We start from the raw sequence: 27,316 nt of genomic DNA on the forward strand, positions 1-27,316 counted from the left end.
ACGATGGTGTCACCACCGTCACCAGCACAGATCTCACGAGAGCGCAGCTTACTCGGTCAGGCATCTTACGTCAATTAACCCATTTGATACTCACAGTCACGCTCCGAGACAGTAAGATCCTTAACCCCATCAACACCAAGAAACTGAGGCTTGGAGAGACCAAATAACCTCCTCAAGCTGCACTCCAAGTTGCAGCATTCTGATGAAAGGCCAGATGGCAAGCAGGGGGCAGCTCCTGTCACCAGAGGAAGTTCACACTAGAAAGAAGGGAAGCTGGCCATTCAACGCAGAAGACCTGTACATGCAAAGCAGTGCAGTACGTACAGACAATGTGAAGAGGGCTAAGATATGGGTCTACCTTCAAGGAGTTTACACTCTCAAAAGGGAAATACATTTACAAACATAGTAAAAGGTAGAATGTGGTAAACGAAAGAAGAGAATTTCAAGGAACAACAAAGGGAAGGCGAGACAAGAAGAAATCATATGAACGACCGTGACAGGTTCAGGCACTTTTCTGGCTGCAGTGGGAACTTGTTTGTTTGCTCCGTTTTGCAGGAACGAAAGGAAACAAGGACTGATCTTGGGACAAAGTAATCTGCCGGCACAGCCCGGCATGGAGGAGAGGGCAAGGCTGGTTGGGGCAGGTGAGTACAGCTGTGGACTTTGAGCCACATAAAGGCCTGGTTAAGGGTTGAGAATGGCAAGAGGCTGGCCACTGCTCTGCTGACCGCATCCTCAGCCTTAGCTCAAAGGCAAACCTAGAGGAAGAAGATGCCTTTTACAATTGTGCCTCGTGGAGATGGTACCTTTTTGCTTCTCATCTGCAATGAATGGTATAAACCATACACTGGCCATGCTAGCAGCAGACTCCGGGGCCATGAGGTTGAAGATCAGCACACAGTCCAGGTGATACTCTGCACTACACTTAGAAAGCCAGGAGGCACAACTGGTTTGGGGTTTCAGGGGAAGAGGACAGAATCGGTGCTGGTTATATTAGGACCTGTGTGCAGATATCCAGAAGACACATTAGATGAGGGTTACAAGTTTAGGAGGGGAAGGCCGGACTGAGGTTGTGGACATGGCGGCTGGCTACCAGCAGACATGGAAGAGATGAAAGCCCACCCAGGTAGCGAGGGCAGAGGAACACAGAACTGTTTCAGGAAATGCCAAAAAGCAATGACTCCCCTTCTCAGGGCCAAGCCGTACTTGGACTCTTTAAGATTCAAAATGAGGTTGGAGGTGTTAAGACACCGAGACAAATCGAAGGGCCCTTTGCTGTCCTCCCCCTCCCTTTTCCAATGTCATGCTAAGCAACATACAGAAACCAGCATACAGTTTCTATCCCTCTGCCAAGGGTGGCGGCATTGTGAATGCCCAAGCAATCCTGTCCCCCTAGTTGGGTGCAGCTCACTTGGATAAAAGGGACAGACACTCTTAGCTATGACTAGGTGACAGGTTCTTTTTTTTTTCCTAAAGATTTTATTTATTTATTTGACAGAGAGAGACAGAGCGAGAGAGGGAACACAAGCAGGGGGAGTGGGAGAGGGAGAAGCAGGCTCCCCGTCAAGCAGGGAGCCCGATGCGGGGCTGGCTCGATCCCAGTACCCTGGGATCATGACCTGAGCCGAAGGCAGATGTTTAACGACTGAGCCACCCAGGTGCCCCCAGGTGACAGGTTCTAAGAAATTATGTGTCCTTTATCTCTTTTTCTCTCTTCTCCTAGGGCAGAAAGGGTTGGCTCTTGTTGATATTCAGCCATTAATAACTCATTTTCTTTTGAGGGCACAACCATACCTGTCTCATCTCATCTGAGGCAATTCCCTTACTATTCTCTATTTGAAAAAATAAACAGAAAACAAGCAAAATTCTTGGTCAAAGACAGACTTCTCACTGGAAATTAACAAAAAGCCGGTCTTCTCTTATTGTGATATGTATAATTTCTGTCTGGTGTCGTAGTATATGTCTTGACAAGAGACGAGAATCACTGCTTGTTAATCCTGTTTAACTTTTAAAAGGGAGAGGGAAAATTATTCACTATCTGATACAGCTTAAGGTTATCTTTCTTAACAGAGCCCAAGACAGAGCTTTACGGGAACATCTACAACTGGACGCTAGAAAGCAGTGTAAGAAGGAAGGAACTATTAAGGAAGTTAGAGGACCGAGAAAGCACAGTGTATCCAAAGCAAGTCAAGAATTTAGACAGAAAAAAGGTCAAGACCATAATCAGTGTCAAACCTGCAGTGCTGGTATGGGGGAGTGCTGGTACTGGGGCGGGGCAGTGCTGGTACAGGGAGTGCTGGTACTTGGGGGGGAGTGCTGATACTGGGGGGGCAGTGCTGGTATGGGGGAGGGGGATGCACAAGGCCCGCTGACTTCTGGAGGGTCCATCGCAGAGTAGGGGGTAAAAGTCACAGTGCAAGAAGAAATGAGGACAGAGTCAAGGAGGGAAAATTAGTACAGAGTCTTTAAAGATGTTTGTCAGTACTGGGAGGGAGAACAAGACAGTAGCCTAACTCTTAACGAGGGGCTTCTTCAGGTCAGGGGAGGCTTGAGTGTGCCTTCAAGTAGAGCGGAACACCAGGAAAGATCCACGGGGAAGGGGAAGGCTGATGGAAGCAGGCTCCTGACAAAGCAAGGGCAGATGAGATCAAAAGCCAGGCAGCTGTTTAGACTCAGGAGAAGGACACAGGAGCACGGAGAAAAACCAACAGGAGGTGAAGGGGAAAGCCGAGGGAGGTCTTGTCGAGGGTTGTCCACAATCCCACAGAAGTAGGGGAAACATCGTCTCTCAGTACAAAAATTAAGAATGGAATTACAAACTTAAAGAGAATGAAAAAATGGCTTATACCAGCCCTAGGGAAGAATGATACAGGATCTAAAAGGAGTTAAACAACAGACTGCTGAGCAGAAGAAAGGCCCAACTGAGGCAAGGTGACATATGGCTTTTCCGTATCCCATTCAGTAACACTCTGCTGTTCGGTTTGAATAATCTTTAGCAATGTTCACTAACCCCACAGCCAAAAAAGATCAATACTCAGGGGCTGGAGAACAGCAGAGGGTAGAGGAGGCCAAGGTCGCTAGAATGGCCGCAAGGGTATGACTGAACCTACAAATGATGCAGGTCTTCACTGAAAATAAGGCAAGAATAAACACACTAGCTGAAAAGTCAGGGTAAAAAAAAAAAGCATGGAGATACGGAAATGTTCTGGAACTGGAAAGTGGTAATGGTTGCACAACACTGTAAATACAATAAATGCCACTAACGGTAAATTTTATGTTATGGGTATGGAGAGCTCTGTGTTCCCTGGGTAAATGTGTCAATTCCATCTTGTATAATATTCTTCTGTTGTCCATTCATGCAAACTCCACTAACAACTTTCAGGACAGATCTAAAAAAAGTGAGAACACCTTCCTGTTTCTACCAAGAAGTTATGTTGCTGGCTCCCCACTCCCATCTCATCAGAACATTTTCTACTTCTCTGCCTCAAGGCCTGGCTAGAACACAGTATCCAAATTTCAATGCTGGATGGAAAGGCAGCCTATTCGCACATGTGTAGACCATTCATCTTTATTTCTTCCCACAGAGCTCACCCTCTTTTCCTCAATCCCTCTCTGAAAGGTTAAAGAATGAAGACCCTCATCTTCATTGTTCGAAAACAGTGATTCTCAGAATGTAGTCTACAGATGGGGGGGGGGTTCCCAAGACCCTTTCAGGTGGCCTGAGAATAATACTAAGAGTTAACTTGTCCTCTTCACTGTGCTGACATTTGCACGGACGGTGCCAAAGCCCTGGTGGGTAAAAGTGTGGGTGCTTTCGGACCACTCAGGGCACCACTCCCAGATGGCACTGGTCACCACTGTATCCTTCATAGCCACATGCTCACAGAAAAAAGAAATGTTCTACTTGAGAATGTTCTTAATGCAGGACTAAAAATTACTAGTTTTATTAATCTTGGCCATTACAGATTGATATTTAGTATTAACAAGCTTTATAATTAACGTGATGAAGTGGGAAATAAGCACTGAAATACAGTGTATAGATCTTGAGGAAAAGCACTTATGGGACTGAGGTGAGAGGTGAACTAGCTGCTCTCTTCATGGAATTGAAAGAATGAGTGAGAGTCAAACACTGGGTATTCAGACTTTGGTATGTGGCAGGTGTTCATCCTCAAAACAAAACAAAAAAGAATGAAGTGACCCTATCACTCCAAGGAACACAACTGACAAATTGTTGTAAATGATAAAAATGGAAGTTTCATGCAAAAATTAGAACTGTTGGAAAACTAATCTCTGCCTCTACCTAGACAGCTTCCCAAAACATACAGATTTTTCTGATGAGACAAGCGTGATGTTAATGAGTGTGATTTTTATATAAGGAAACATGCTAATATTTGGACGATCTGTATTAACCCCATGAACCAACACTTTCCAAAAGACCACTATATAAGGTCATAAAATCATGCATGTTTTGGGCGCCGGGGTGGCTCAGTTGTTAAGCATCTGCCTTTGGCTTAGGTCATGATCTCAGGGTTCTGGGATCAAGCCCCATATTGGGCTCCCTGCTCAGCGGGAAGCCTGCTTCTCCCTCTCCCACTCCCCCTGCTTGTGTTCCCTCTCTCGCTGTCTCTCTGTCAAATAAATAAAATCTTAAAAAAAAAAAACATGGCATGTTTTAAGATCTATTCCAAGTACAAAACAGACCCCATGGATTTTAATTTAGCAAAGAATGAAAAATTCATTGATTAGGTTTTCAGATTCCTTATTGCAATTAACCTTGATGAAACCACCACTTCTCATTTTTTTGGTGCACCATCAAAGAATAATATTCTGAATTATCTGAAAAGGTGAATAACTATTCCTCCCTTTCCCAAATATGGATCTGTGTGAGGATGGATTTTCTTCCCATACGTCAACCAAACCCTAACATACTACAACAGACTGAATGAAAGAGGTAGATTTAAGAATCCAGTGGTCTTCTATTTTTAAAAATGTAAAACACTGCTCTTCTATGTTTTTGTTTGTTTTGAACAATAGTTATTTTTCACAAAAATATGCTATTTACACTAACATGTAGTAAGTTTATTGCTAAAATAAACTAAAATTTTTTGTTTTAATTTTTCATATGGCAAATATCAAATAATATAATCCACATAAACAAAAAAGTCTTTGAAATCCTCAATAACCTTTTAGACTATAGAGTGTTGAGATCAGAAAATGAGAACCTCTGCTCTCAATCAAAGGTTACAAACTAGTGGGACATGAGCCAACTCTAGCCCAAAGACCTGTTTTTTAAACATCTGAATCAGTTGCATACATTTAGAAATTGGGGAAAGTCACAACTCACATAAAAATCCCTATCTCTGGCTTCTCCTGAGAAATCAGGATATCTGGCAAGACCAGGCCCAAATTCCCACATGGCACAAACCGGCTGGCAGAGAAAAGCAGCCTCACCCTTAACTCAGGTGGATGGTCTCTGGTTCACTGCAAGGGCCAAGCTCATTACCTGCTCTGCCTACATGGGACCTACATGTGACCCTGATTAAACATCTTGCCTCCCATCCAGGAGTGACCTTTTTCGTGAACAAGCCATGTGCACAGTACAGCATTTATTTGTAATTCTCATTCCTTACTAAATTCCCTGAAGGCTTGGCAACTCCCAACCACCAATTAGAAACTGGAGTAACTGCCAGAGCTTTGCTTTCTTTGATTAGTAACACATTAATATGGCTCCCATCCCAGTCTATTCTGTGAAAACTAAGTAAACTCTCCATATTGTCTCTGGGAGAAAAAATGGCCACATGCACTCAAAAATTAATAGTGGGGCCAAAAAGAATCTTAAACCCTACTACCCTTCGAGTGGGGGACTCAGCCTCAAAATGATTTCAGGTGCAAAATCAGGCTGGCTTTCAACACTAGGCAGATCTGTAATCCTCTTCAATCTCTAAGATGTTTCTGCTAAAAACTCTATTGCATCTGTGAAAACTTCAGAGCTGTCCCAGGGAGCCTCATGTCTGAGAGACTCTTTTAGTGAGCTCCTGAGATATTTCTGGATCCCTTTTGGATGGAGGACCAAAGCCAAGGGCTTTAAATAGAATAATCTGCCAGAATGGGCTGATGAGCAACCCATGGCTATTAGGGTTTCCAGATGTACTCACTGGTATGCCGCGACCCTGAAAGCATCGCACGTCCTCTTCAGGAAGAGGGGTGGGGACAACAAAGTATGCTGGCAATCTAGAAGAAAGAGATGTCATCAGTTTTAATACTGGAGTAATTCACTGAATATGAAGGCTCAACTTTAATGAACTGAGGAAGTGAAACACAGTGGTAAGGACACGAACCTTATTTCCCTCTTAAGAAGAACCAGTGCAGATAAACGATCTCCAGCCAAATCAGCTGGGACTCTCGGTTCAAATCCTAGCTCTTCCTCTGATTCTGTGTGACCCTAAGTAAGCTACCCCACTTCTCTGGGTCTGTTTCCTCATCCATGAAATGAGGGGACTGGAATGTATGATACCTACAAGTATATGAATTCCAAAATTGGGAGTGCTCTTTCTCATCACATAGTGGCAATTAAGCACCCATGTTTTCAGTCAGCTAATATAAAAACCAATAATTACAATGACTGCTGCCTAGATATTTTATCAAGCATTCTGACAACAAACATTTAACTGCTTCCTGTAGGCCAGACTTAAATTCCTTAACACAAATTATTCACTTTATCCTGACAACTCTATGAGGTATGTACTACTATTATTCCATTTCACAGATAGAGAAACTGAGACAGCACCAGTAAGGCCCTTCACAGATTATACAGCTAGTAAGCATTAGTAGAGCTATGACCTGAACCCAACCAGTATGGCTTCAGTTTCTATATGAGAAAATTTAGGTTCTAAAAATGACCTGCTAAGTGGTAGGAAGTGGGAAAGTTAGGTTTTCAGAGTTGCAAAGATCGGAGATACACAGAGATACCACCTCTTCCTCTAGTTAGCAAATGCAGGTTCCTATTAATAAGAAACCTGCTAAGTTGCATCACTGTGGAGCTGGAAAACCCTTTCACTCAAAAAGCTTGAAATAAAGCCTCACGGGAAGTAAGAAGGTGTCTATGGTGTAAGAACTACAATGGAAAATAATGGATGGCACCTGTATGCATGCTGCATGTTTGAAGTCAGTCCTGTAAGTATCAGGTGATGGGACAGATGGACTTTCTAAGTTGAAGAGGTTGGAATTTGAATGTGATCAAGTCCCTAGATCTAATAAATCCATAGGGAATGGAGCACCATTTTAAACACCAGCAAAATCCAGATTATAGGAAACAATCAGAAAATAGCCTGGTTTCTTCAAATAAATTGCAAGAAAACAAATGGTGGGAAGATCTACAGATTAAGAGACTTGAGAAACCTATCAATCAATTGCAAGATATCAATCTCACTGAGTCTTCATTAATGATAAAACGGATAAAAAGATGAAAAATTGTTCTAAAATTTATAAAAACAATGGGGAAATTTTTGAACACTGACTTATGTTACTGAATGATACTGACTGAGGGTTTTATTATTTTATTTTATTTTTTTTTTAAGATTTATTTATTTGAGAGAGCGAGAATGAGAGAGAGAGAGAGAGAGTACATGACGGGGGGAGGGTTAGAGGGAGAAGCAGGCTCCTTGCTGAGCAGGGAGCCCGATGCGGGACTCGATCCAGGGACTCCAGATCATGACCTGAGCCGAAGGCAGTCGCTTAACCAACTGAGCCACCCAGGCGCCCCTGACTGAGGGTTTTAATGTTAAATTTGAAAAGTGTGATAATGGTTTTATGGTTACATCTATAAAAAGAGTTCTTAATTGTTAGAGATGTATACCAAAAAACTCATGAATGAAATGTGATGAGGTCTGGGATTTATTTCAAAATAATCCAAGGGAAGCACAGAGAAAATAGGATTAGGCATGAGTTAATAATTGTTGAAGGGGGGGTGATGGATAAAAGGGAATCCATCATATTCCCTTTTCTTTTATACTGCTTGAAATTTTCCATTAAAAAAAATCTTAAAGGTAATTAAAAAGAAAAAAAACCTCTCATTATATTTTAACATAGAACCAGGTTTGGAAAACACTGGTCAAGGACAAGATACTTCAAACCATCAAAACTGTTTTAATGCACAGGTGGTAAGGTATCCCTTCTTCAGGTGTTATCACTGACGTAAACAAACACCCCCCCCCCCCAAAAAAAATCTCTTCACACATCAATGAACTCAGGCTGCCCATTAAAATCACACAGGAAGATTAAAAACCTCCCTATGTCCAGGCTCCCCCCACAGAACTATTAAGTATCAGAAGCTTGAAGAAAAAAATCCAAAGCTCAAAAGCTCCCCAGTGTACAAGGAGGATGATAGCTGTTGTTCTAGACGATCCCGCTACTCCAAGCATGCAGCAGCATCACCTGGACAGCACATTTCTCCAGCTCAACCACGGACCCACTGAATCAGAGTCTGCATGTTAATCCCCGGGTCACTGAGGAAGTAGCACTGCGCCAGCAACGCACCAACAGACCACAGTTTCTCCGCCTTCACACGAGAGCTATCTGCGGGGTGGGTTAGCCCTGAGTCTCAGCTCATTCTGCAGAGCTGGGGCCACAAGGTTTTTTAAAAATTTGCATGTCATCCCCTTCTAGTACTAGCGAGGTTGAATTTTTTACCATGTTGGTTAGCCAGTTAATTTTCTCTCACAAAGAGTCTTCCATCAAAGGGGGCAAATGTCAGAACCAAGTATATTAGCATATGCAGCATGCATTGGCTCCAGAAAGGAGGCTGCACAGAGATGGACAGCTCTGCACCAGTGAGAGGAGTCTGAGATGTCCTCTCTTGTCCCAGCAAACTACTAGGAGGTTCCACAGGCTCTCTGCTGTGAGGCTCCCAATGTCCACAAACAGCTAACCCTCCCTCCTTGGAGAGCAGTCATTCTACTCATCAGGACGAGCTTTCAAACACAAAGTCAACAGCCTTTCCAACTACAGGACGACTTTATTATTGAAAGCTGTCCGATCCACTCAGCCCCAGCCTTCGTTAGGGTGAGGAAACCCTCAGAGGGACAACAGCGGGGCAGCAATGTCTTCCTGGGGCAGCGTCAGTTCACAGGCCTGTGTGACACACACCCACAGGGTAATGGACCTTCTGAAACCTTGACAGGGAGGCAGGATGAGAGAAAAAAGGCTTTTCAGGAGAGGGAAGACAGGTACTGGAATAGCCAGCTCTGACCTGGGGAGAAGATGAAGTAGATGCTCAGTTTCCTATTATCCAAACTGACTGGAGTGCCTGCTAACCACTGGAGGAAGGGCTTTCACTACTTTACTCATTCTGTTTCCTATTTATTGATGCCTCTTAAAACCAGGCACTAAGGGCACCTGGGTGGCTCAGTCGGTTAAGCGGCTGCCTTTGGCTCAGGTCATGATCCTGGGGTCCTGCGATCGAGCCCGGTGTCTGGCTCCCTGCTCGGTGGAGAGCCTGCTTCTCCCTCTCCCTCTCCCTCTGCCTGCCACTCTGCCTACTTGTGCTCTCTGTCAAATAAATAAATAAAAGCTTTAAAACAAACAAACAAACAAAAAAAAACCAGGCACTATACTTGGTACTGAGGATATAATGATTAAAAAAAAAAAAAAAAAAGTGTCCTTGTTTCTCCCGAGCTGACAGGTTGCAGAAACAAACATTTTCAAATGGTGACACAGATAAAAATAAACTCACAATCGTAGGAAGTGCTGTGAGGAGAGGCATGAGCACAAAGAAAGCTCTCACTGAGACCTGACCTAGTCTTGGGCAGGCTCCCTACGAAAGTAACACCTGAGCTAAGATCTGACAAGATGGAAGCAACTACCCTTGTGCTGCTAAAAAGCAAAAGGAGCATCCCAGACAGGAGACCGCACGGGCAAGGCCTATGGTAGGGGGTCAGTATGGTCAGAGGGGGGTAGAGAGGGAGTCAGGCAGGAGTCAAACCATGAAAGGCCTTGGAGATACGGAGAATGGATGCTGGGGGACCACAGTGGGTGGTGGAGACCATGTAGGCAGCACCACAGTGGTCCAGGTGAGAAACAAAGCACAGCTTGCCCTGTATCTTCTCCACAGGGCAGAAAAGGGTGGGAGATTGTATGTACGGCTGGGGCTGTCCAAGGGGTATGTGTTTGCGCTGAGTGCTCCCAGAACTAAAATCTTGCCAAAGCTCCATTTTCCCTGCTAACCACTAATTAAAAGCTTCCCTCCGGGGCGCCTGGGTGGCTCAGTCGTTAAGTGTCTGCCTTCAGCTCAGGTCATGATCCTGGAGTCCCGGGATCGAGTCCCGCATCGGGCTCCCTGCTCAGCAGGAGGCCTGCTTCTCCCTCTCCCGCTCCCCCTGCTTGTGTTCCCTCTCTCGCTGTGTCTCTGTCAAATAAATAAATAAAATCTTTAAAAAAATTAAAAATTAAAAAAAATAAAAGCTTCCTTCCCGGGCGCCTGGGTGGCTCAGTTGGTTAAGCGACTGCCTTCGGCTCAGGTCGTGATCCTGGAGTCCCGGGATCGAGTCCCGCATCGGGCTCCCTGCTCGGCAGGGAGTCTGCTTCTCCCTCTGACCCTCCCCCCTCTCATCCTCTCTCTCTCTCATTCTCTCTCAGATGAATAAATAAAAAAAAAATTTAAAAAAAAAGATTAAAAAAAAAAAAAAGCTTCCTTCCCACGGGGCACCTGGGTAAAGCTCAGTCGGTTGGGCATTTGATTCTTGTTTCAGCTCGGGTCATGATCCAATGGGTCCTGGGATCGAGCCCCACTTCAGGCTCCACACTCAGTGGAGTGTCTGCTCGAAGATTCTCTCCCCCTCACACACTCACTCACACTTGTGCTCTCTCTGAAATAAATAAACCTTTAAAACCTTCCTCCCCACCTGACTTTTCTACCAGATGTATTTTTGATGCTGACAACTAAACAAATACCAATGAATTTAATCAGGATGTGGCAGGATTTTTTTTTTTTTAAAGATTTTATTTATTTGACAGAGAGAGAGATAGCGAGAGCAGGAACACAAGTGGGGGAGTGGGAGAGGGAGAAGCAGTCTTCCCGTGGAGCAGGGAGCCCGATGCGGAGCTCAATCCCAGGACGCTGGGATCATGACCTGAGCCGAAGGCAGACACTTAACGACTGAGCCACTCAGGTGCCCCTGTGGCAGGATTTTTTAAAAACAATTCTCGGGGGCGCCTGGGTGGCTCAGATGTTAAGCATCTGCCTTCGGCTCAGGTCATGATCCCAGGGTTCTGGGATCGAGCCCTGCATCGGGCTCCCTACTCGGCGGGAAGCCTGCTTTTCCCTCTCCCTCCTCCCCCCGCTTGTGTTCCCTCTCTCGCTGTGTCTCTGTCAAATAAATAAATAAAATCTTAAAAAAAATAAAAACAATCGGAATGGGGATGCCTTCTATCAGTGTCAACATCATATTACAAACTATCACCTCCTAGGTGCAGGGGTTTCTTTTTTTTTTTTTTTTGAAGATTTTATTTATTTATTTAATTGACAGAGACAGGTAGAGAGGGAACACAAGCAGGGGGAGTTGGAGAGGGAGAAGCAGGCTTCCCGCCAAGCAGGGAGCCCGATGTGGGGCTCGATCCCAGGACCCTGGAACCATGACCTGAGCCGAAGGCAGCTGCTTAACCAACTGAGCCACCCAGGTACCCAGGTGCCCCGGTGCAGGGGTTTCTAACCTCTTTCTGAGCAAGAGCTAGCTTTCCCTTTTCAAGCTCTGTGACTGGAAAGAGGGGGAGGAGGAGAAGGGCAAGAATGGGGCCATGCCATTTGCTCTGCAGGCCCCTCCCCACTGTCATTCCGGATTGTGCTGTGTCAGGAGAGCTAAGTTTATAAATGTTTGAGATTGGGGACGCCTGGGTGGCTCAGTTGGTTAAGCACCTGCCTTCAGCTCAGGTCATGATCCTAGGGTCCTGGGATCGAGCCCCACATCAGGATCAAGCCCCGCATCGGGCTTCTTGCTCAACAGGGAGTCTGCTTCTCCCTCTCCCTCTGCCTGCCGCTCCCCCTGCTTGTGCTCTGTCAAATAAATAAATAAAATCTCTTTTAAAAAGAAATACAAATTTTATGAAATTGCTAGCAGGATAGTGGAGAGTATGTTCCAAAATGAGAAGATTCAAGCTTCTAAAAAAGAATTATGCAGGGGTGCCTGGGTAGCGCAGTTAAGCGTCCAACTCTTGGTTTTGGCTCAGGTCATGATCTCAGGGTTGTGAGATCAAGCCTTGCGTCGGGCTCAGCGCTCTGTGGGGAGTCTGCCTGAGATTCTCCCTTTCCCTCTGCTTCTCCTGCTTGTGCACGTGCGCGCTCTCAAATAAATCTTTAAAAAAGTATTATGCAGAGTCACCCTTTAAAAATGTAGGTCAGGGGCGCCTGAGTGGCTCAGATGGTTAAGCATCTGCCTTCGGCTCAGGTCATGACCGCAGGGTCCTAGGATCAAGATCAAGCCCCACATCAGGCCCCCTGCTCGGCAGGGAGCCTGCTTCTCCCTCTCCCTCTACTGTTCCCCCTGCTTGTGCTCTCTCACTCTCTCTGTCAAATAAATACATATTTTTTTAAATAAAATAAAAATAAAAAAATGTAGGTCAGATCACATCATGCCTCTGCTCAAACTTTTCCTCACTGCACGATAAATGCTGAAAGCCTCCTCCCCTTCACCATCCAACCACCTCCCTCTGCCCTGACCTCACCCCCTACTACTCTGTCCGTTGATGGCTACTCACCAGCCCCTGGGCTCCTTGCTGTTCCCTCACAGAAGCCAGACAACACTCCACCTCAGGTCTTTGCCTCTACTGTCCCCTGTGCCTGACCACCCCCCCCCCAACAACACCTCCAGCACTCCCTAGCCCCCGTGATCTATTTTTCTCCATAGTACTTACTACCTTTTAATACTCTCCAATCACTCATTTATTCTATCACTGTTTTCCTCCCACTAGCGTGAAAGTTCCAGGAGGGCAGGAATTTTTAGGCTCTTTGTTTACTGCTGTATCTCTAGTAGCCAGGACACTACCTGGTGCACAGTGGCCAAAGATTTTTTTTAAAGATTTACCCATTTATTTAAGAGAGAGAGAGAAAGAGTGTGCACACAGGGGGAAGGAGAGAGGGGGAGAGAGAGAAGCAGGCTCCCCACTGAGCAGAGACTAACACGGGGCTCAATCGCACACCACCAAGATCATGACCTGAGCCAAAACCAAGAGTCACACGCCTAACCAACTGTGCCACCCAGGTGCCCTGCCAAAGATTTTTATTGAATAAATGAAGTGCTAAGTAAAAGGAAAGCAAATATACAATATAAATTCAAAAATGCCTCTAATAGTTTTATACTTAGACTCTACATACAATGGGGGAAAAAAAGACACAAATTCACTTTTGAATGTTTTAAGGGACATCTTAAGGGTTTCTTTTTTTTTTTTAAGATTTTATTTATTTGAGAGAGAGAGAGAGAATGAGAGACAAAGAACACATGAGAGGGGATAGGGTCAGAGGGTGAAGCAGACTCCCTGCCGAGCAGGGAGCCCGATGCGGGACTCGATCCCGGGACTCCAGGATCATGACCTGAGCCGAAGGCAGTCGCTTAACCAACTGAGCCACCCAGGCGCCCCCATCTTAAGGGTTTCTTAAGCACTGTATCGACATGGAAAATGTGGACCCCTCCTATGCTGCTGATGGGAGTGTAAATGGTACAGCCACTGTGGAAAACAGTCTGGCAGTTCCTCAGACAGTTAAACACAGAGTTATCATATGACCCAGCAATTCTATCCTAGGAATACACACACACACACACGGAACTGGAAACCTAAAACCTTGTAAACACATGTTCATAGCAGCATTATTCATAATAGCCTGTCAACTGATGAATGGATAAATAAAATGTGGTCTATCCATACCATGGAATATTATTCAGCAATAAAAAATAATGGAATGCTGCTACATGCTACAACATGGATGAGCCTTGACAACATTATGCTAAGTGAAGAAGCCAAGCATAAAGACCACTTATTATCGGATTCCATTTATATGAAATCTTGAGAATAAGCAAACTATGGAGACAGAAAGTAGATAAGGGGTTGCCTAAGGCTGGGGGTGCTGAGGGTACATGGGGAGCAACTACTAAGCGGGGTATAAGGTTTCTTCTGGGGCTGATGAAAACATTCTAAAATTGACTGTGGTGATGGTTGCCCAACCCTGTGAATAGATTTCAAAATACTGTGTACTTCAAATGTGTGAATTGTATGGCATGTGAATTCAATCTCAATAAAGCTGTTAAAAAAAAAAAACAACAGAGCACTGAATGCTTACCTTTCACCGACTTTATAGCCTTCATTGACACTCACTGCTTTGTACTTGACATTGCCTTTGGTCCGCTCCAATTCCCAACACCAGTCCTTAAGTGTGTCAAACATTACAGTATGGTTCTTGGGATCGGTGGCTAGCAAAACAAATTTAAAAAGAAAAGTCTTGTCGTGAAGTACAGTATTTTAATGACGTGAAAGTGGATCCGTAAGCCCCAATTTTGTTCACTAAGCCCATTTTTATCCAAGCACAGCAAGTTCACTGCTTAATCCTAACGTTGTTCCTTTTTTTTTGTCATTAACTCAAAATTATGACGAAGGGTCTTTTTATACTGGAGGAAAGGAGGTGTTCTTGTTCCACTCCTTGCAAAAGTAATTTATAGCTCCATTTTCAGTCATCTGACCATAAGATAATTTATATAACATGAAAGATCCTGTGAAACACTAGAAGACAGGCTTGGCACGAATGCTAAAATAATAAAATATTTTTAGCCCTACCAATATGTGCATAAGATGGCAAACTCATTTGAATAGCATGTCAGATCCCTGAATGTAAATCCTCCTTCAATTTGCAGATGCATTGCCAACAAGAGGATTTTCCAGTGTGACATAGTTACTAACGGCCATCACCAGATCAGACAGCTGTGGTGAGGGTTAGGGCTTGCTAGTCAGGAACTGCACCATGGTCACGGAGACTTCTGCCCCTCACCCTGCATTAGGGGGAAATGTCCAGGAGCACTACGCTTGCAGCCCAGCAGATGTGTCCTTGGTCCTCTCCTAAGCCACAGACCACTGGGTGTCATGCACCAAAACAGTCTCAGCTATTTACACACATCAGTTCAAGCCCTTGTGCATTTCAAAAAAAAAAAAACACAAAAAAACCCCCAAGCATTTTGGGGAAAACAGTGTTTGATAAAACTCCCCCATGCCATTTTATTAAAATAAAACCAGATTGTAGTACAAACGATAATAATAATAATGACAAAAACAGCGGTTAAGCTTATATAGCACTTAGTATGTGCCAGGTACTGTTCTGAGCATACTACATTTTATTAACTCAATCTTCATAATCCTACAGGGTAGGTAATATTAATTCCTCCATTTTACAGATGTGGTAGAGAAAGGTCAAGAAACTTGCCTAAGGTCACAGAGCTAGGCAATGGCAGAATTGAAATCCAAACCCAAGCAGCTGTAAAGGATTTCCATAAAGTAATAAACACCAAAAAAATTTCCCCATAGACACAAATAATAGTAAGACTCCTATTCAAGAGTAGATAATTCTTTTAGCAACACAGATAAGTCCTTCCCTAAAATGCCACGTCACAGTATTCAGGACCTTTCAGCCAAAGCATATTTTGTAAATTATTAAGCCAGAAACTAACTGAAGATGTTCAGGCTGCAAAGCACCCACCTCTACAAACCCCTACTAAACGCAAAAGATAACTGGTTCAATTAGCATCCATCAGTTATAACATTTACTTCTCAAAAAATGGGGGTTGGAAGGAGAATTAAAAAAAAAAAAAGATGGAAAATAGAATAAAAGATGCCACATATCCTGGGCCTTGTGGCACAAAAAAAAAAAAACCCAAAAACACCACTTGGTGAAGAAACTGCCAGAGTCAATCAAGGTTAAGTGTTGGAACACAGATCAACATAGTCTTGGGGAGCCAAGAAACTATCCTATACTGAGTCTGGACCAAGAGTCAGGATATAAGGAAGAGGCAGAATTCCTAAAAATAGAGTATGATTTTTCAAATGTAAACCCAGTAGATGTTTACATAAATTATAGTAATTCATAAATCAGTCATATTTTGTGTAGCTCATATTGCACCAAGCTATTGTAAGCCAGTTACTCAGCACCTGCACATGTAGCTACAGTGAAAAGATCCGTCATTCAAAGATGAACTTACTGAATTAAGGAACTAATTTTATGTTCAGTCTAACACTAGAGCTAAGCATTATCCTTAGTGTAATTCTCTGAAATAATCCACCCTGAATAATATGCAGTTACACTTTCAATTAACCCTCACTTAATTGACTGTACCCTACGTGCCATGGATTTAACAATTTATAATCTTCACAACACTTCAACCGAGGCTTTAACACTGCTGTTTTTATAATGAGAAAACACATGCCCCCAAAATTTAGTGTCATCCCCGGGATCACACAGCTACTGAGCAGCTGGGCAAGGACATGAACTCAAGTGGGACAGACTCCAAAACTCACAGCTTTTCTACTAAGTCACCATAGTCCCCAAAATGCAACCTGCTCTCTCAGATATCTACATCTCTGCACATGCTGATCCCGCTGCCTAAAATACTCCTCTGTGCCCACCAGACACCCCCACATCCTCCACTATCGGCTCCAGCACAGCCTGTGCCCTGTGACAGCCTCCCCGCACCGCCTGCAGTGTGACCGGCCCCTCCACCAGAGGACACAGCTCTCAGCTGTCTCTGCTTAGACTTGATGCTCGTAAAGGACAGGGATTTAGTCCTACTCACTTCCATCCCCAAGTCCTGACGCACAGCAAGCATTCAAAAATGTTGAACAAATGAGCAGTTCAACTGTACACTCCAGAAGGCCCCATGTATGCTGTTAAGCTAACATGCCACGTCCCTAACGAAAAGCACATAGCACACAGGGTCACTCAACATCAGCCTGATGTTAAGATTGACCAGCAGAATCAAAAGGAATGAGATCTTGCCATTTGCAACGATGTGGATGGAACTGGAGGGTATTATGCTGAGCGAAATAAGTCAAACAGAGGAAGACATGTATCATATGACCTCACTGATATGAGGAATTCTTAATCTCAGGAAACAAACTGAGGGTTGCTGGAGTGGGGGGTGGGGTGGGAGGGATGGGGTGGCTGGGTGATAGACACTGGGGAGGGTATGTGCTCTGGTAAGCACTGTGAATTGTGCAAGACTGTTGAATCTCAGATCTGTACCTCTGAAACAAATAATGCAATATATGTTAAGGAAAAAAAAAAGAAGATAGCAGGAGGGGAAGAATGAAGGGGGGGAAATCGGAGGGGGAGACGAACCATGAGAGACAATGGACTCTGATAAACAAACTGAGGGTTCTAGAGGGGAGGGGGGTGGGAGGATGGGTTAGCCTGGTGATGGGTATTAAAGAGGGCATGTTCTGCATGGAGCACTTGGGTGTTATGCACAAACAATCATGGAACACTACATCAAAAACTAATGATGTAATGTATGGTGATTAACATAACAATAAAAAGAGAAAAAAAAAGATTGACCGGCAGAGTGAGGAAACAGACCAAGGAGAGAGATGGAGAGAAGACAGACAGACATCTGTGGAAACATTGTACAATGCTAGGCATTATTAATAGCTAATTCAAATGACCAATGTTTCTGAGTTAAAAGACTGCTCCCTTTTTCAGTGAACTGAATGGAAAACATTTAGAATTTAAGTTATGTAAGCATATTTGCTTTCTGATGTGCTCTCTTATGTACAACTGTTCCATTTCCCCAGAGCATGTTCTGGTTGTTTAAAGGCTTTCTAGAATGCAAGACATTCTCTAAAGTATTATGAAATGAAATCAAATATATTAAAGTGGGAAAAAAAAAACCCAGGAACAAACAGGATTATTTTAAACTTGTCTGAATTTTGTTTCTCTACTCTCACATTCCCCGTTATAATGTTGATTTTATCTTTCGTAAGAAACAACCAAACCAATAATCCCTCACAAAAAAGCAAATAAACCTAAAAGATAAGTTAAAGCAATAAAGATCACAGGAAAAAAAAATAGAAACTTTTTTTTTTTTTTAAGGAACTTGAATGACTTACCCAAGCAAGAGGCAATCAATTGCTAGGAAAGAGGAAAAAGAAACTCATGGATGGGTTTTTGCTTGCTAGTTTCATGTAGGAATTTAAAGGGTCTGCCTACCTGCAAATTAGAACCCAGAAGACACTCACCTGTATTGTTTTGTGCAGCAGCTGCATAGGAAAACAGAAATAATCTTTTAAGCAGTTTAGGAGCCTGGGTATGATGAATTATGCCACTGACAATCTAGAAAAGAACCAAACAATGGGTATAGTCATACTTTTGGCAGATAAACACTGAGCTATCTAGGTTTTCAGTCATGCTAATAGGCTCCTATGGGCATTACACAAACTCTGAGGTCTCTATGATATTACCTTCTGAATAACGCCAAGTAAACAGAATGTTAACAATTTTGTTAGGTTTCTAAGAGCTTTGAATTTCTAGGGAAAACTTTAAAGATACTATTTATTTATTTATTTATTTGTTTGTTTATTTGAGAGAGAGAGAGAACAGGGAAAGGAGCGGAGAGGGAGGGGAAAAAATCCCAAACAGACACTGAGCCAAGCACAGAGCCCGAGGCAGGGCTCAATCCCACGACCCTGAGACCATGACCTGAAACCAAGAGTTGGATGCCCAACTGAGCACCCTGGTACACCTGAATTTCTAGGGAAATTAAAAAAAAATTTTTTTAACTTATCCATTCATTTGAGAGAGTGAGAGCACATGCGTGGCGGGGGTGGGGGGGCAGTAGGGAGAGAGCAGTAGGGGGGGCAGTAGGGAGAGAGAGGGCAGAAGGGAGAGAGAGTCTTAAGCAGACTCAGTGTGGAGCCCAATGTGGGGCTCGATTTCATAACCCTGAGATCATGACCTGAGCCAAAGTCAAAAGTCAGGTGCCCAACCACCCTGGCGCCCGATTTCTAGGGAAATTTTTAAAACATAGTCTCATTTATCAAAAACAAGGTGTTACAAAAACTTAAGTGCCATATTCAGATACTCTAAAAATCTGACACATCAGAGACATAGGGCTAATATCAGACAATAACCAAGACACTTAGCTATTCTGATCCACTTATGGACTTTAAGACCTTCTTCGAGAAGGTTAGAAAAAGAAATCAATCCATTGTGCTTTTTGTTTGAAGTTTCCAAACAAAAGTATGTTTGGACAGATAGCTAAAACCATCGTTCAAAATGAAGTTTCTGGCTTCTCAGGGACTTTCCCTTATCCACCGCTTTTTTCCTGCTCAGAATAGATACCGGAGGGCGCCTGGGTGGCTCAGTTGGTTGAGCGACTGCCTTCGGCTCAGGTCATGGTCCCGGGGTCCTGGGATCGAGTCCCACATCGGGCTCCCTGCTCCGCGGGGAGCCTGCTTCTCCCTCTCCCACTCCCCCTGCTTGTGTTCCCTCTCTCGCTGTGTCTCTCTCTGTCAAATAAATAAATAAAATCTTTAAAAAAAAAAAAGAAAAGAATAGATACCGGAGTCATGTTTATTATTCTTTCTTTTTTTTAATTTTTTTATTGTTATGTTAATCCCCATACATTACATCGTTAGTTTTTTTTTTTGTTTTTTTTTTGTTTTTTTACATCGTTAGTTTTTGATGTAGTGTTCCATGATTCATTGTTTGCGTATAACACCCAGTGCTCCATGCAGAACGTGCCCTCCTCAATACCCATCACCAGGCTAACCCATCCTCCCACGCCCCTCCCCTCTAGAACCCTCAGTTTGTTTTTCAGAGTCCATCGTCCCTCATGGTTCCTATACCCCTCCGATTTCCCCCCCTTCATTCTTCCCCTCCTGCTACCTTTTTTTTTTTTCTTAACATATATTGCATTATTTGTTTCAGAGGTCATGTTTATTATTCTAACTGAACTACCACAATCCCTGAAAGAAAACCAAGGAGTTACCCGTAACTGTGTATAACTCAACTGTAGCCAGAACAGCAGGTGAGCTGGCCCCTCTCCACCTTTCCCCTGACGGATTTACCAGGACAGTGGCAAGTTTGAGACCTTCAATACCTTAGTAACAGAATTGTAGAAGTTACAGTGACAACTGTAACCAGTTCTTCTAGTTACATATTCCGATTTGCTGCAGCAACCAGATTAAGTTTCCTTAGTGTCCAAAATCACAGGCCTCATTTGGTAACTCGGCTTTGCCTGTCTGCCCCATGTACCTCTTCCTCCTCCCACATACTTCTACAACTTCCCAGATATGAACTCCTTCGTTCCAGGACTTGGGGGTCTCTGCTACTACTTTTTGGAAAGACTGTCAGAGGTGGGAGAAGCAGCTTGCCTCCTGACCCTGGTTTATCACCTCCCACTCTTTAGAGGCTCCAGGAATAAAACCATCACGAACTCTAGGATTAAAGGTAGCATGTGCCAACATAATACGCAGGCATGCTTCACCAAATTCTCTCTCAATTCTAATCAAAGCATGTGATTATAAGCCAATTTCAACTTTACGGAGTGAAATGCACCCACTCCACCTTTGTGCAATATAAGCAAAAAGAGTTAGTGGTGATACCTGATGGGAAAGAAAACCTACAAATACATGCAACTAGTTACCCTTTTGACTTCCTCTTCTTTTGTGTACCTCAGACCAAAGTGGAACACTCGCAGGTCTTTGCAGTGGATGATGAGTTTCTCAGGGTATTTCTTCAGTTGTCCAAAGAGAGGTTTCTTTTTCTCATCAAACACTACACATCGATGATGAAATCAAGAAGGGAAATCATGTTATAAGGCAAAAAGTTAATGATGAGGAAACAGGTAGACTATTCACACCTCTCAAAAGTGAGAGGAAAGGTGCTGTCTTCGAAGTAACTGTCATCAGGGGCCCCGGCTCTCTGACAATGGGCAGCGTTCTTCATTCCTCTGGACAAGCTCAAAATGGACTGACTCCAGAAGCTAAGATTACAAAAGATGGAAGGGGGTCACTAGGGATATGCTGTCAAGACAGTTGAGTCCTGGCTTTATGGCCAGGGGCACCTCCTGACACTTCCCTCCCTGCCCCGGAATTTGGACCGCACAGCACCTACCCGTGTTGGGATCATCATAAATGGCTACTGAATGATTTCTGAAAAAGCCCTTACTGCCAAAATATAGAACTGAAGCACAGAGAGGCTTGACCCTTAGCAGAAAAGACTCAGAGTACAGTGCAACAAACCTTTATCAGATTAGTCTTTAGAGTAAAGCCTACACACCTCACACGGACAGTCACAAGTATGCTCTAGCATATAATGGCACTGCAGAGTATTAGAACAGGTTCCAAATTCACGTGCAAGCTCCTCCAGCTAAGTGACCCCGAATAAGCCACCTTACATCTCAATTTTCTCATCCATAAAACTGATTTAAACAAATATGTAAAGAAATTTTAGTAAACTGTAAAGGACCATAGAAATATTATCATTATCAACCATACTTCCAAAGGCTGGCAACACCCCAGGGGAAAAGATACTTACCTCCATAAATCTGATCAACACAGTGGAGTGTGATGTCATTTTCTCCTATAACCTCATTCTTAAATTGGGTTTCCTAAAAGATTCAAAAGGAAACAACTGTGACTCCTTTCTGTGCCCTATTAAACATTTATAGGCAGAGTAAATCACCATTTTCCAATTGCACAGTAGGAAAAACAGAGGGGGGGGTGGAAGAAATGGGTGAAGGTGGCCAAAAGGGGCAAACCTCCAGTTATGATAAACAAATCATGGGATGTAACGTAGAGCCTGGTGATTATAGTTAATACAACTGTATTATATATCTGAAAGTTGCTAAGAAAGATCTTCTCATCATAGGGAAAACAAATTTGTAACTATATGAGGTAAGAGATGTTAACTAAACTTATTCTAATAATCATTATGCAATAGACATGTATCAAATCATTACGTTATACTCCGTAAATAGGATGTTATATGTTAATTATATCTCAATAAAACGGTGGGGAAAATTGAGTGTACACTCTAAAAAACAAACAGGGAAATGGAGCCGGCCACATTCTCTAGGAAAGGGATGATGAAGTGTGCGAGGAAAGCTGGTAAGCACTTTTTTTCCCAAACCCAAGCATGACATGCCATTCCTGGGCTGCTCCCAGGCAAACTGGCCATGCCACAATCACTTGGAGAGGTTAGGATTTCTCTACCCAATTGCAAACTGGTAAGTGACAGCTACATGAAGGCAGGTTTAGGAAGAAAACACTGTGAGTGCTGTCTGTATTCGGACAGGACGAGGAGCCAAGCCACTCGAGCAGACAGCAGTGCAGAAGACCACACTCCAAGGCAGCAGGGGCGGGCCGGGACCGCTGAGTTTGCATCAACATACAGCGCGCCCCCTGATGGCGTGGGCTGTCCTCTCCCTCACTCCACTTGCCCATTCTCCGTAAGTAGGGACGAGTCTTACGAGGACACTGCGACTGGGGCACAGTAAACCCAAATTCAAGTGCTGCATTCAGTATCAGTTTCATTACCGAGCTCAGTTCCTGAATTTGAGGGACAGCTCAGTATACAGAAAACATGGGGAACTAGTATATTTGGGGAAATGTGATTCCAGTGAGTGATATGTACGATGCTAAAATACAGGAGAAATTAAGAACAAGTTGACAGTGTCAACCTATGAAGTCAGATGCAAGCCAGCGTAACCTGAGGCACTGGAGGGAAATTTTAGAACGGTCCCACCACTGAAAAGAGATCCCAGAGGACAGAGAGCAATCTAGTGGTGAAGACTTCTGTCCTTTGTGTTTAATGTGTTGGCAGGTAGGGGGAGGGGAGTAGAGTCACTGAGGAGCTGGGAAAAAAGACAACAGGGCCACAATTGCACTGCTCCCCTCAAACTCTGCCAAATGCAGCTCATACATACATCATTATCCAGTGCCGATTCGTCATCGCCCAAGAAAGCAATCTTAAAGTCTGTGCAGACAAGTTTCCCATAGATCCCACGCTGACAGGAATCTTCCTGGACATACTTCAGCACTGTGCTGGCTTCACAAAGCAGCTGTTCACCTGATCAAAACCAAAGCAAGTCCTCCTGAGAGTCTTCAGGGAACATACAATATGTGACAGTAAAAGCTTCCCCAGCTCTCGTCATGGGAAAGACAAACGCACGACACACTGCAGCCCTTCAGAGCCTACACTTTCAGCACAGCAGGGGCTGCAAACCTGAGGCACGAAGATGAAGCAGAGTGGGGACCGCTGGTAAGTGAAACCAAAATGGCTCAGATACACCTTCACACGGGGCACTTCCCCATCTTCTCGCTGTGAATGAGGAAAGTGTCCAATACGTGGAAATGATCTCAGCTACACTTGCAAGCGCAGACCTCAGTGTTCCTATTACTTGGGCCCTAGCAGGCGTTCCCCAGAAGTGATACCCTATATGGAATTAGCAAGGCTCTAGAACACAGAGCTCAGGCCCGCTTTGTGGGGAGAGTGGGCCATCATCTCTCACTCTGGACCTGCTGAGAGAAAGCAGGGTGCCTCCCCAGCCACAGGGCTGGCAGGCAGCTTTCTCAGACACAGAGGTGCAGCATGACCACATGCATTCTGGCTCCACAGACAAGGATGGGAGGAAAAGGGAGGTCAGAGGTTTGTGGGAAAAAAATGGTTTCCTCTCTTTCTTAGTTGAGGGTGTTTCCTCTCAGTGTGTCACCTTTCCTGCTCCATCTGCAGGCGCCCAGCCTGCTCGAGCAGCTGTATTTCCTGGAGATAGAAAGGACTTTACAGTCAAGAAGATTAGGATTTGGGGATAGGTAAGCATTCACTGCTCCCTAGAAACAGAGAAGTTTATGAGGGCTACACGTCTGGATGAGAGCAGAAAAAGGAGAAGGATATGGAAGATATAAAAAACCAAGTGCAAATATTTTGTAACAAAAAAGAAAAGGAATATTCTCTTTCAACAGACAACCATCTCCCCTTAGAATCTCCCTCTGGATATTTCTTCAGTGTCTCTGAATGTACTTTTTGGCTCAAAATTCACTTGGTCTAACTTTCAACATGAAAATAGAGTTTCAGACACTGAGACTATCAAGGGATGCATATTATGGTATATTTTTCCATCTCCCAAGGGGTTAATTACTAAGGAAATACAGGAAGATGGCTCAGTCACTAGGTCAGCCTCTAGAGGGACCACCGAGCTCGAAGAAAACAATGAATCGGGGCCTTGTTAGGGTTTAAAATAGTTCAGAAAAAATGCCTCAACTAGTTCAAGGTGGAAGATACGTGAACAAGGCTTCCTGAGCTTTCAACTCTTAGCGTGAAACATTCTAACAGTGTTTCCCCAAGACCAGGCAAGCCGGGTTCAGGTGGTGGCCGTGTGCTGGCGACTAGACACCAGCACGCAGCAGCTAATACGACATCCCGTGCGGCTCTGTGAGCCCGGCGTGCTGCGCATTGCTATCAGCTTGCGTGTGCAGAGAGGGTCTCAAACCACGGGAGGCGGGAGCTGGAAAAAATCAAGGTCTAGTCTGGGAAATGGAGGCAGCACATCAAGAAGAGACCTCAGGTAATCCAGAGGATGAGAGAATGTGTGTAACACTAAACTAAAAATCAAAGTTCCAGGATCTATGACCCAAGGAAAGGAAGGACAATGTGGTATGTGGATTAAGGTTTCGGCCATTATTAGTAAACAAAAAACAAAAAACAAAAAACAAAACAAACAAAAAAACACCTCTGAAACTTAGAAATATTTTTAAGTTTTAGGATCCCAGTATTTACCAAATAAGGTGGATCAGTCAGAAACTTGTGCATATTCATATCCTCTCAATAAACATTAGTACCAGAATGAGGCCTCCATTGCTTTGGGGAAATACACCCAAAAACTCTTACGAAAAAAAGCTATTGGGATTAGAAAAAAGAAAATTGAAGAAGAACCGAATGCACAGCCCCCAGGACAGCCCCACCCGTGGAAGGGGATACAACCACCACGTAGTTTGTCTCTGAATTCAGGAATGATTAAAGCTTAACTTCAGATATAGAGTCTCTCTTGCATCTCAAAACTATCCAACCAATTCAGACTCTCAGTGATGACCTCAGAGCAAAGCCGTGGCAGCCCCAGGGTTAGTAAACCCCAACCTGTCTGGTCCTTTCGCTCAGATGCATACGCGAGACCACAGGTGAGGCCAGCCACCAATGCTTGCCTGGGGAGGCCGAGACGGCTGTGCTAGTCCAGGGCAGCTAGACCTCGGCAACAGGAAGAGCGTGTGGAACGTAAGGCTCTGTGGGGGACCAGGATTTTCCTGAGTGGAGACCAGAACACTGGATGTATCCACGTATAGTGACACGAAAAAGGCCTAATTTGCTTGTGAAGGAGGTGAATTTCCCAGGCTTATTTTCATCAGCTTGGGTGGAGGGGAAAACACGAAAAATTCTTGGCAGATGCTGTAATATTCAGACCTAGGTATGTAGTGACTGAATTAAAGACCTTGATATTTTTGTCAAACTCATCCCCATTATATGCTCTCTGGGTGAAAACAAAGGAGTTTATATATAGCAGTACTAGGAATGACATAATTTATCACTGGCTTTGAGTTGCACATGAGGTCCGAAGCTAACATGACTGTTACCTGGCAACAAGTGAAGAGTTACTTCCTTCTCTGTTACTTCCTTCTCATTTGTGTGAATTTCCTAAAAGAGAAGAACAAATGGTAATATTTTTCTTTGTTTAAAGGCTCAAAATGAATAACATAAAGTCATGCTTTCAGAACACACACTAAAACATCATATACTGTCAGGAATTTTTTGCTTATCTGACAAGCTACTTTTTAAAAATGTATTTTTAACTAAAGGAAGACAGAAAATTCCAGCAAATTAGTTGAATGTACTAAACTATCTAGGATTGACAACTATTAGTTGCCCCCAGTGGAGGGGCAGGAATGGGCACCCCCTACCTAAAAGAACAAATGTTACACAGAAAGTAAGGCAGCTCTAACAGAGTCAGAAAGGGAATGGGAGACATTCCACAGCATGACTCCCCTCTTACTCCAGTGAGAACCAAGGATCAAAAACAAAAGATGATTATGTGTTCTTGAAAGAAAATGGACATATGTCAAGGGCTTGAAGATAAGAACAGGAAAATAGGAATGTGTCAAGTCAATACTGATCCATCTACTCTGTAGCATACCAAGACGCAATAAAGACAGATGGGAAAACATTCCAAATTACCTAAAACCCCAAGGCAGTGCAATGGGACACAATCACTTCTAATAAGGAATCAAGGCCAGGCTCTTTATCACTGTTTCTCAATGAAAAGATCTTCAAATGCCTTCATGTTGGGTTCACTGTTTTTTGGGGTATTCAAAGATAATTAGCAATCCTTAATGAATTAGTGGAACCTGGGAAAGGTCATAAATGGGTGTTAACATAACAAAGAGAGGCCTGGTGGGCCTCCTAAGGCAATCTATCATACCATCTATTAAGCAGTCTTGCCAAAATAACTATCCTCAATTGGCCTGGGTTTCTATATCAATCTACCAATTTATAAGAAACACTGGGACAGAGAAACATGTTAAATGACACCATGGGGATGCAGCCAGTCAAATCTTCACTGTGGAAAATTCTACCCGACACAACCAGCTTTGTTAACAAATAAAATCAGAATTTGTTTTGTTTTGTTCTTTGGTATGAAGCTCTAGGTGGTAGGAGTTTCCTGAAGTTGTGAATTCAGACTGAAATACTGAATACTGAAATCTTGAAGCTGAAGAAGAAAATCATAGCTGTTTCAGAAAACCCATTTTTTAAAAAATTTTTATTTCAGATAAAGAGAGTGAGCACAAGGAGGGGGAGGGGCAGAGGGACAAGAAGACTCCCCACTGAGTACGGAGGAACCCAATGCAAGGGGCTCAATCCCAGGACCCTGAGATCATGACAGGAGTCAAAGTCAGGCACTTAACTGACTGAGCCACGCAGGCGCCCCTCAGAGAACCCATTTTGACCATGGTGTATTTTAGAGATGGCTACAGTTTACATCCCAAAAGATGCCAAAAATCCAGTCCTTCCGAAGAGGCAGTGCTTCTTAGACTTGGAGAGTGTCACATCATCTGGGGATCTTGTCACCTCTGCAGGTACTCACGCCTCACCACAAGAGTAAGGAATCAGAGTGCTGGGGATCCAGCTGGGCCCTTGGTTTTGCAAAAAGCTTCCCAGATGATTCTGATGCATTGCTCTAGGTTGTGCATCTTGCATAGAGAAATGCTATGAGTGTTTTGGTAATTTAGAAATCCTCATTGAGCTTCC

General features: G+C 43.8%; 1 protein-coding gene across 3 annotated transcripts in view; it reads right to left on the bottom strand.

The window, feature by feature from the left end:
* The window catches only part of MTMR12 (myotubularin related protein 12), a 69,544-nt gene that overhangs the window by 17,186 nt on the left and 25,042 nt on the right, over window positions 1-27,316 (bottom strand). For all 3 annotated transcript variants that reach the window (XM_034998897.1, XM_034998894.1, XM_034998895.1), the window contains exons 2-8: window positions 25,648-25,708; window positions 22,950-23,092; window positions 21,560-21,632; window positions 20,667-20,797; window positions 18,259-18,352; window positions 14,324-14,453; window positions 6,156-6,231 (exon numbers count right to left, since the gene is read on the bottom strand). In XM_034998897.1, coding sequence (XP_034854788.1) covers window positions 6,156-6,231; window positions 14,324-14,453; window positions 18,259-18,352; window positions 20,667-20,797; window positions 21,560-21,632; window positions 22,950-23,092; window positions 25,648-25,708 — 708 coding nt within the window. The remainder of the gene's footprint in view (window positions 1-6,155; window positions 6,232-14,323; window positions 14,454-18,258; window positions 18,353-20,666; window positions 20,798-21,559; window positions 21,633-22,949; window positions 23,093-25,647; window positions 25,709-27,316) is intronic.

The sequence above is a fragment of the Mirounga leonina genome, unplaced genomic scaffold, assembly GCF_011800145.1.
Source record: "Mirounga leonina isolate KUSES-001 unplaced genomic scaffold, KU_Mleo_1.0 Mir_95, whole genome shotgun sequence".
Taxonomy (NCBI): domain Eukaryota; kingdom Metazoa; phylum Chordata; class Mammalia; order Carnivora; family Phocidae; genus Mirounga; species Mirounga leonina.